This window comes from Manis pentadactyla, unplaced genomic scaffold, assembly GCF_030020395.1.
Source record: "Manis pentadactyla isolate mManPen7 unplaced genomic scaffold, mManPen7.hap1 scaffold_584, whole genome shotgun sequence".
Classification (NCBI taxonomy): Eukaryota; Metazoa; Chordata; class Mammalia; order Pholidota; family Manidae; genus Manis; species Manis pentadactyla.
The window spans coordinates 27,049-37,588 of NW_026644971.1; the positions used below are offsets into that span (position 1 = coordinate 27,049).

Sequence of the window (10,540 nt, forward strand, 5' to 3'; positions counted from 1 at the left end):
GAAAAATATGTACTTATTGCCATTGCAGGCTTTAAATTTGTGGTTACCAAAGGTTCAAGGTTATCCTCTTTAGTATCTTACTGCCTAACTTAGCTCACTTATTGAGCTGTTATATACACTGTCTGGAGATTCTTTTCTTCTCTCCCTTCTTGTTCCTCCTCCTCGATTCTTCATATGTTGGGTGTTTTGTGCTGTGCTCTTTCTAGGAGTGCTCCCGTCTAGAGCAGTCCCTGTAAGATGTTCTGTAGAGGTGGTTAGTGGGAAGCAAATTCCCTCAGCTTTTGTTTGTCTGGGAATTGTTTAATCCCACCATCATATTTGAATGATAGTCGTGCTGGATACAGTATCATTGGTTCAAGGCCCTTCTGTTTCATTGTATTAAATATATCATGCCATTCTCTTCTGGCCTGTAGGGTTTCTGTCGAGAAGTCTGATGTTAGCCTGATGGGTTTTCCTTTATAGGTGACCTTTTTCTCTCTAGCTGCCTTTAAAACTCTTTCTTTGTCCTTGATCTTTGCCATTTTAATTATTATGTGTCTTGGTGTTGAAGGACCATGTAATTTAATAATTGGGTCCCCTTATACGATCCAGGAAAATCTCCCTTATTAAAGCTGGATGATTGCCAATGTTAATTCCATTAGTATAATCTCTTTTGCCATGTAAGTGAACGTATTCACAAATGGAACACCAGATATGAACGAAGAGCATTGCGTGGGGAAGGGCAAACTCTGCAAGGTCCGTGCCACAATGTGCTATTCTGACCCAAACTCTCTGGTCTTCCACCCTTGTCAAATTGTTAAGAGACCCAATCATTTCATCTTTTCCTTTTCATTTCTGTACCATCTCTCTGCCTGAACTGAAGAGAGGTAAACATACACATATAAACCAAACAAATTCAATTAATCCTGGTATTAAAGCTAAACAACAATGTATTCATTCTTCATTTATTCAAGGATTATTTCATAGTCCTTGCTAGATATTAGGCTACTTTCAGAGCAGTCCCACACACCATCAGCATGAACTTCATACATAAGGAAATAAGCAAATGTCTGTGAATTGTTATTGTAAGACATAATTCAGTGAATACTTTTTAAAAATATCACTTTAAACACCATCTGAAAGGTCCACAAGAATCATTATAGCTGCCCTCTTGTTTTTAATTCTCTTGCTTTTTCTTAATTTTAATGGTGAGAATTTATGAATGCCTCTTATTTGGGTTTCCTAAATGACCTGGGATCATTTTTAGACCAGTTCAGTCTTCATGGATCATATAAATTTGAGCCAACAAATGCAAATTAACTCTTAACTTTGTTCTCTCCAGTTATTCCATATCGTCAAAAAAATTAGTTTTTAAGCTGGTTTGCATGCCAAAATAACTAGACTAGCTCTGGGTACATTGTAGCTACCAACTATATAAATGTTGGTTGATTACAGAAAACATGTCATAGAGAATGGTCACAGAATAGAACAGAAAAATCTTTGTGGAAGTTCTAGGTTCTAGTTTTGGGATTCTCCTGTGGACTTGGACAAGTGTCATACACTCTGGACCTCAGTGTTCTGATGCAAAAGATGAAGGGCTTTAGACCAGATCAACAACTCCTATTTTTTTAAAAAAATATTCCCAATGATAGACTTTTAAGGTGAATAAAGTACAGCTTCACAATCAAAGAACTTCTACTTGATAAAGAATATCTAGAAAGACATGCAATAAACATCATAGTTAATGGTGAGAAACTCAAAACTTTCTATTAATATCAGGCATGAGGCGAGGATGTCTCCTCTCACCACTACACTTCAACACTATACCACTACACCACTACACTACACAACAAACTGTAAGTTTTACCTAGTGCAGTCGGACAAAGAAAGGAAATAAAAGACTACATGGATATGGAAGGAAGACATAAAACTCTTTTTGTTTGCAGATGACATGATCATCTATCCAGATATCTGAAATAATCAATAAAGAAAACCTCCTTGAACTAACAATCAATTATATCAAGGTTACAGGCTGTGAGGCTAATATATAAAATTCAGTCACTTCCCTGTATACCAGTAATGAACAGGTAGAGTTAGAAATTAAAGACACAATAGCATCCAAAAAATGAAATGCTTAGGTATTAATTTAACAAAATATGTACAAGAACAATATGAAGAAAATTACAAAATTGGGACTAAAATTGAAGAACTAAATAAATGGAGAGAGAATCAATGTTCATGGATAGGAATACTCATTATTGTAAAGATGTCAGTTCTTCCCAAATTAACCTGCAGATTCAATGTAATCACACTCAAAGCACTCAAACATCAAACAGGTCAGACATATTTGAAATGTTTGCACGCAGTATTTATAGAATAATGTCTCCCAATATCTAAGAAAGCATTCACAATGAGTACATTATTTACGTGGTTAACCTTCTGCTTGTGTCTGTGTAGGACTTTTTGCTCTCAATATCATACTCTCTCCTATGCTAGTGAAACAATATTCTTTCATGGTAAAAGAAACGTTTGCTTTTGGATGCAGGCTTATGGAGATGCTCCATCCCTTATTTCCTTTTAGTAGTTGTACTCTGCTCTATGACCCACTAAGCCCAAATTTTATTATCTAACATTTGTCATTGTAATTGTATGTATGTATTCTATTCATGCATAAACAGAAATAGTTTGAGACAGAATTATGTACATCAATTGAAATTAAATTATCTCCCAAACATTGGTTCCCCAAACTGACTTAGTATTTTAATCACCAGGTGAGGACAATCTTAAGATATATATATATATGTTATTGAGCTCTGCAAGTGAAATGTATATTTCCTAAATCATAAGTGATGCCTTGGTAAGTGTATTTACCTTTAAAGCTTTCTAGGTGATTCTAAAGTCACCCAAACTGGAACCATTATTCAGGTTTTCCCCTTCTCATTTTAAAGAATGTACAGATGCTCAGAGCTACAGTCCAAGGTCTTTATTTTTCTTGAATATAGTTTCAATTATCTACTGATAATCTAAAGTGACCAAAGGCAGAGGAACAGAAAAGTATTTAAATGAACAAAACACCAGCCTTACTTTATTTTTTTTATTGTAATATACATGTAAGTAATCCATTAAATATGGATATCAATCAACTGAAAATTATCAACCATATGGAAGTTTTAGTTTTTATTCATTTGAGTACAGTTAATTGTTGAATACAGATAGTATCTGCTTGACAATGTGCTCATAAGGAAACTAAGTGTAATTAAACACGATAATGGGAAGACCAAATTTTGAGGGCCATGCATTCAAAAGTGCTATATATTCTGAATTACATGTAGTCAGAATAATATATATATATATATATATATATATATATATATATATATATATATATATATATATATATAATAACATATATGTGGGCTCTATTAAAAGCATGAAGGGAAAGCTAATAGTTGACAAAATCATGAAGTAGATGATATGTCTTTGGCACTTATATTCTGGGTCAATGTACAGCCATCATCTCCTAAGCTTCACCTTTCAGATGTTTTATTATTTTCACCATATATGTGATCTTGTTTTCTTTCATCTGCATCTTTTTCCTAAGTTGAGATTTTTCCAAGGTCAGTGGCAGACTTTAGAATACCGAAAAGGAGAATCTGAAAGGAAACATATTTCACAATCATGAAACTTCAGGTAGCATAAATGCAGGGGGCAGGATGCAGCAATTATGGAGGTTAAAATTTCTTTTCACAAAGTATCTACTATGCCAGTTTCTTACATTTTATCCCATAGTTAATTTTTTAACATTTAAATGTTGGGTTTTTAAAAAATTTTTCTTAACTTTTGGTTCCTTTATTGGTTGCCAGCTAATAAAATCAAAGAATAAGTACAAATTGTAATAAAAATATAAAAGTAGCTTCTCTTTACTGTGAAAATATCACATGCATAGCATCTTCTAGGCACATGGCCGCCAGAACACCTTTGAAAATATCTGGCCATGTAATCATTGATTGGAAGATTTATAACTGTTGTTAGTTTGTTACTGGTTTAGAATGCTGTGTTTTCCCAGGATTGTGTCTTGGGGGTGACAAAGAGCAAAGCCAGCAGCAAGAGCATGGAGCAACCAGCAAAGCTCTTTTAATGACTGAAAAGAGAAAGATCCTGCTATTCAGGAGGGCTCCAAGGAAGGATGCAATGAGCGCTGTGCAGTCTGGGATTTATATTGCCTCCTGGGAGGAGAAATTCCCACCCTCCCTGGATCAAATAGAGAACTGAATTGATGACATCACAATCCACTCTTGAGAGGCTGAAAGTACAATGCTTCATTTGCACAGGGCATAATCAGTCAGCTGGCATAGGGCATAACCAATCAGAGCTGAGGTCTATCTAACAGCACAATTTTGATTGGCTGAGTTTGACACTTCTTGAAACTTACAAGGGTCTTGAAACTTACAAGGTCCCTGAAGCTTCTTGAAACTTACAGGGGCCCTGAACTCTATCTGCCTGCATCTCTCTGTTACCTGCCTCAAGTTCTCCCCCAGTTTAAACATAAATTCTCCAACTTGGTTCTTCTAACCCAGGAACTGAACTCATACACGTTTACACAGGGGAATTGAAAACCTGAATTCATAAAGACGTTTACAAAAATATTCAAAGCAACTTTATTTATAATACCCAACAACTGGAAGCAACCAAATGTTCATCAACAGATGAATGATACATAAGTTTCTGTTTATCAGTACAACAGAGTATTACTCAGTGATAGAAAGGAATGAACTATTTACTGACTTATGCAGCCATGTGGACAAATCTAAAAGCTTGTTAAAGATACTGGGCATAAAATATAACATACTGTTATCATGATAACGTGATTCAATTTACATGCAATTCTAGAGCAGGCAAAGTATGTCTTTGGTGATGAACAACAGAAATTATTTTTTTTGGAAGAGAAGGCAGTTAACTGAAAAGGAACCATACTGAGCTTTCTGAAGGGGGTTTCCAAGCTCTGTATCTTGACTAGGTAGTATTTACATAGTCTCTTCACTTGTCAAAACTCAAATAACTGCACACTTAAAATCTGTGCATTTTATTGTAGGCATAGTATTTCCCAAAATGTCACATCTATATTTAATTAGGAAAATTAATATTTTGATGTTTCCGAATGTTAGCATCTGCACCACCACGGCTCTGTAATTGTCCTCAAACTTTTAATTGCTGAGTGCCTTTTTAATGACTCCCAAATCAGAGGACAGTGAAAGGGACATTTCTCTTAATAACCAAAGTCCTTGGAACAGTCAGTGCCCGAGTCCAGGGACTTTATTATGTGGGGTCAGCATCTCCTACGCTAAAGGCTTTTTCTGTCTCTTTGTATCCTAAAATATGTCCCTGTGTGTGGAGGCTGAGGGCAGGGAAGATTCTCTGAGACTAAGGAGACAGCTTTGTTGTGAGAACATGCCTGGTGACAATTCTTTGTCTCTGTATTTCTTTTATTTTGGTCTCTCTGTTATCTGTTACTACCAAGGCTGGTGAGCAACGTGCCTTTGACAGTTTTGGTCCCTCCCTAGAAAGAGTACTGACTCTTCACAAGAGGGGCCAGGGCAAATAAAATGGGCTGGGTTCACCCAAGAGTCTGATTCTGAAGCAGGAGATGCAAACAGCTGACGTGTCCGTCCTTGGCCCTCACAGGTGACCTGCGGGAGGACCAACTCGCACCTGCAGCGCCCCTGGGCTCGCGTGGCTCACGCTCCTGACTCACCTGGTGCTGAGGACCAGCGCCGGCAGGAGGGACAGCAAGCAGCGCGCGGGGCTCAATTTCACGCTGTCGTCCGCGCGGGTCCTCCCTCCCTCGAGGCCTCCGCTCTCCCTGCTCTTCGGGTCCTGTCGCTCCGCGGTGCCCGGCTCTGTGCCGGCTGGCGAGGACCCGCTCCGGCTGCGGACGGCAGCGCACGGACGGATGGACGGCCGCTTGGCGAAGGCGGCGCCGAGAGCAGGAGTATCCTCGCGTGTGATGTCACCGGCGAGGCCGGCCCGCCCGGATTGCTCGGCGCCGCCGTCCCCGAGCCCGGAGGCGCGTTGTGCTTCGCGCTGGAGGCGGCGCGCGGGGAGGGCGGGGGGCCCGGGGGTGGGGGGCGCCCTGAGCGCGTGTCTCGGGGCTGCGCTCACCCGGCTGCGCGCCCGCCGGGGCTGGTCATTGATTCCCGCTCCTCCCCAGGACGTGGCAGGGTGGGTGCGGGCGCGGGGGATCCAGTCCCGCGGTAGTGGGGCCGGCGCACTCGGCAGGGAGACCGAATTCCCTGGGAGAGCAGCTCGGGATCCAGGCAGGGGGCCCTCCCCGATAAAACAGTATTTTAAAGAATCATGGGATTGGAAGGGAAAAGATTTTATTTGCCCTCGTGTTTTCTAAATTCTCCATGAGATTGGAGAACTCAACAATTGTTATTTGATGGAGAAATCAATTGTAATTTGAGAAATAATTTAGACAAACTAAATGACTGCTTCTACACAATGTTTTACAGAAGCCATCCACGAGAACAGAGCCACGCACAATTAATGAAATAATTTATATTAACAAGTTCTGACGATCATTAGTAGTAAAGAGATGACTTAGAATTGGCTGGGGTCATTCACAGATCAGTTTTATGACCTGATGGACAAGACAGCTAAGTTTAATGGCCTGGAACCAGAAAGAGTACCTAATGGATTTTTCTTTCCCCTCAAAAAACTCTTTTAATGTGGAAACAATAAATTTCACAGAATAAAAAGGTAAATAACAGTATATATGATCTCATAGAAGAGAAAATGGGTAGTAAGTTCTGAATAAATACTTTAGGCATTGGGAAAGGGACTTTTCAGTTGTCTTGGTCTAGGTTCCTTAGAAAGTAGACCCTGAGTCTTAGATAAAGAGTTTAGATAAATCACCTTTATTTGGGTGGTGTAAGTCCAGACAATTGATGACGGAGAAAAAGAAAAAAGTAACAAGGCACAGAAAGATGAAATGCCATTTGGTGTGATAAGCACGTTTACAGAACTGACCCCTTCTCTATGGATTGTTGAGAGGGCAGGAGCACCCACCTGGAGGCGCTGAGAGGCAGCACATCTGGGGTCAACAACGGGTGCAAGGGGCCCAGTCCAGGAGGAGGAGCAGCTGCTCAAAGTCGTTCACTGCCCCTTTATTAAACAAAGGCGAATGCCCTGATTGATAGAGCTTTGCGCCGTAGCCGATTTTCAACCCAGTTATCATTCCATGGAATACAGGATTTTCGTGATGCTTCGAACTCCGCAAAATTCTGGCAAGCTGTTGATTTTGATACGAATGCCCCTACTTTCCATAAGAGATCCCTCACGATGTTTAGTCCAGATGTCCTGGCAGGAGGAGTTATTGGGCTGATACCAAAACGGTTTGGTATAGCTTTTGTTGAAGGAAAACTGTTTTCCATTCCTTTGGCAACAGGAGTGGCTGGCAAGGAAAATGACACTTGCACAGCAGAATCCGTCTTTTCACAGTCTGGAGTTTGCTTTCTGGTTGCTTCTTGTCTTTCCCGAGCTGCTAGTTCTTGCTTTAAATATCTTACTTCATCCTTTAAGTTCTGCACAGAGACCAATGAAGATTCCATTTCATCAAGTTCAGAAAATGACACTTGCACAGCAGAATCGGTCTTTTCACAGTCTGGAGTTTGCTTTCCGGTTACTTTTTGTCTTTCCCGAGCTGCTAGTTCGTGTTTTAAATCTCTTTCTTCATCCTTTAAGTTCTGCACAGAGACCAATGAAGATTCCATTTCATCAAGTTCAGAAAATGACACTTGCACAGCAGAATCTGTCTTTTCACAGTCGGGTGTTTGCTTTCTGGTTACTTCTGTTCTTTTCTGAGCTGCTAGTTCTTGTTTTAAATATCTTACTTCATCCTTTAAGTTCTGCACAGAGACCAATGAAGATTCCATTTCATCAAGTTCAGAAAATGACACTTGCACAGCAGAATCGGTCTTTTCACAGTCTGGAGTTTGCTTTCTGGTTACTTCTTGTCTTTCCCGAGCTGCTAGTTCTTGTTTTAAATCTCTTACTTCATCCTTTAAGTTCTGCACAGAGACCAATGAAGATTCCATTTCATCAAGTTCAGAAAATGACACTTGCACAGCAGAATCGGTCTTTTCACAGTCTGGAGTTTGCTTTCTGGTTACTTCTTGTCTTTCCCGAGCTGCTAGTTCTTGTTTCAAATCTCTTACTTCATCCTTTAAGTTCTGCACAGAGACCAATGATGATTCCATTTCATCAAGTTCAGAAAATGACACTTGCACAGCAGAATCCGTCTTTACACAGTCTGGAATTTGCTTTCCGTTTGCTTCTTGTCTTTCCCGAGCTGCTAGTTCTTGTTTTAAGTCTCTTACTTCATCCTTTAAGTTCTGCACAGAGACCATTGAAGATTCCATTTCATCAAGATCAGAAAATGACACTTGCACAGCAGAATCCATCTTTTCACAGTCTGGAGTTTGCTTTCTGGTTGCTTCTTGTCTTTCCCGAGCTGCTAGTTCTTGTTTTAAATCTCTTACTTCATCCTTTAAGTTCTGCACAGAAACCAATGAAGATTCCATTTCATCAAGTTCAGAAAATGACACTTGCACAGCCGAATCGGTCTTTTCACAGTCTGGAGTTTGCTTTCTGGTTACTTCTTGTCTTTCCCGAGTTGCTAGTTCTTGTTTCAAATCTCTTACTTCATCCTTTAAGTTCTGCACAGAGACCAATGAAGATTCCATTTCATCAAGTTCAGAAAATGACACTTGCACAGCCGAATCGGTCTTTTCACAGTCTGGAGTTTGCTTTCTGGTTACTTCTTGTCTTTCCCGAGTTGCTAGTTCTTGTTTCAAATCTCTTACTTCATCCTTTAAGTTCTGCACAGAGACCAATGAAGATTCCATTTCATCAAGTTCAGAAAATGACACTTGCACAGCAGAATCCTTCTTTTCACAGTCTGGAGTTTGCTTTCCGTTTGCTTCTTGTCTTTCCCGAGCTGCTAGTTCTTGTTTTAAGTCTCTTACTTCATCCTTTAAGTTCTGCACAGAGACCAAAGTAGATTCCATTTCATCAAGTTCAGAAAATGACACTTGCACAGCAGAATCTGTCTTTTCACAGTCTGGAGTTTGTTTTCTGGTTACTTCTTGTCTTTCCCAAGCTGCTAGTTCGTGTTTTAAATCTCCTACTTCATCCTTTAAGTTCTTCACAGAGACCAACGAAGATTCCATTTCATCAAGTTCTCTTTCAAAATACGCATTTCTTTCAAGGGTCTGATTTAGCCTTTGTTCAGACTCTTCCAGTGAAACTACTGCTGCCCTTTGTGCACGCTCCAGGCCATCATTGGTTTGCTCCAGCTCTCTCACGTACTTCTGGAACTGCTCCTTAATGGCGCGAGTCTGATTTAAATCATCCTCTAATGCTGTGACCTGCTTGTAGCTTTTTGCATACTGATGTTCTAGCTTCTCCTTTAATGCCTCCACTTCATATTTCAGCCTTTGGTTATCAGCTTGCAAGTCTCTCTTACTTTGTTCAGCCAGTTGGATATCAGCTTGCAAGTCTCTCTTACTTTGTTCAGCCAGTACTAACTGTGCCTCCAACTCTGCTTCTAATTCTCTGCTTGTTTTGTGGAATTCAAGTAGCTCATCCCAAGTTTCCTGGAAGCTTTGTTTATACTTGAAGGAAAGTTCCTTCCAGAAAGCAGTTTTCTCCTCTACACTAGAAAAATATGGTTTATCTTCAACGTCCATAGTCAAGAGAGTCTCCAACGTGTCAAAAGGGCACGTCCAGTGCCTCTCGGCAGAGGTCTCCACTCCACTGGCCCAGCGAGGGCCGCCCAGCCGCTCAGCAACTGCTCTCCTCTCCGCAGTTCCAAGCTCTGAGCTCCACTCCGCGCACTCAGCGTCCAGCTACTCACCAGCGCGTCAGGGGTTGCCCGGGAGACATTCTGTGATGCAAGGGGTGGGGTTCAGAGCATGCGCACTAGTGCGAGGGCAGCCAGGGCGGGGCTGTGGCGGGGACGGCGTCACAGGGGGCGGGGTCAGGCCCGCAGAGATTACATCCGTCTGACAGAGGCCTTGTGCACAAGCGCTCCCAAGCACCGTGACGGGCGGGTTTGGGCATGGAAGGTTTCCCTGCACACTTTGCCACTCGGGAATGTGGTGCCACTGTGGATAAAAGTCGGCTTTCAAATTCCTTCAAGTGTTTCAGTGTTCTTGTTCACATAAGATGAATCTCGTGGGAGATTTCCCGTCCAAGTCCGTCCCCAACCTCCGCATAGAGTATAAGCGGTGTTCAAGCGCCCCCATCACTCTCTCACAAATACCTGTGTGATTTATAGCAGGTCCACTAGCTGAACTTTTTTTTTTCTTCTGCATGTTATTTATTTATAATTTTTTTAAAGTAAGGTATTATTGATATACACTCTTGTGAAGGTTTCACATGAAAAACAATGTGGTTGCTTCATTCACCCATATTATCCAGGCTCCCTCTTACCCCATTGCAGTCACTGTCCATCAGTGTAGTAAGATGCCACAGAGTCACTACTTGTCTTTTCTGTGCT

General features: G+C 41.0%; 1 protein-coding gene across 1 annotated transcript; it reads right to left on the reverse strand.

Moving 5' to 3' along the window:
* Nucleotides 1-5,727: 5,727 nt before the first annotated feature.
* LOC130682462 (nuclear distribution protein nudE-like 1) lies at nucleotides 5,728-9,728 on the reverse strand. The gene is made up of 2 exons (XM_057496824.1): nucleotides 9,072-9,728; nucleotides 5,728-6,303 (listed from the first exon to the last, which is right to left on the reverse strand). Exons 1-2 carry the CDS (start codon nucleotides 9,726-9,728, stop codon nucleotides 5,728-5,730), a joined length of 1,233 nt encoding a protein of 410 aa, XP_057352807.1.
* Nucleotides 9,729-10,540: the final 812 nt, after the last annotated feature.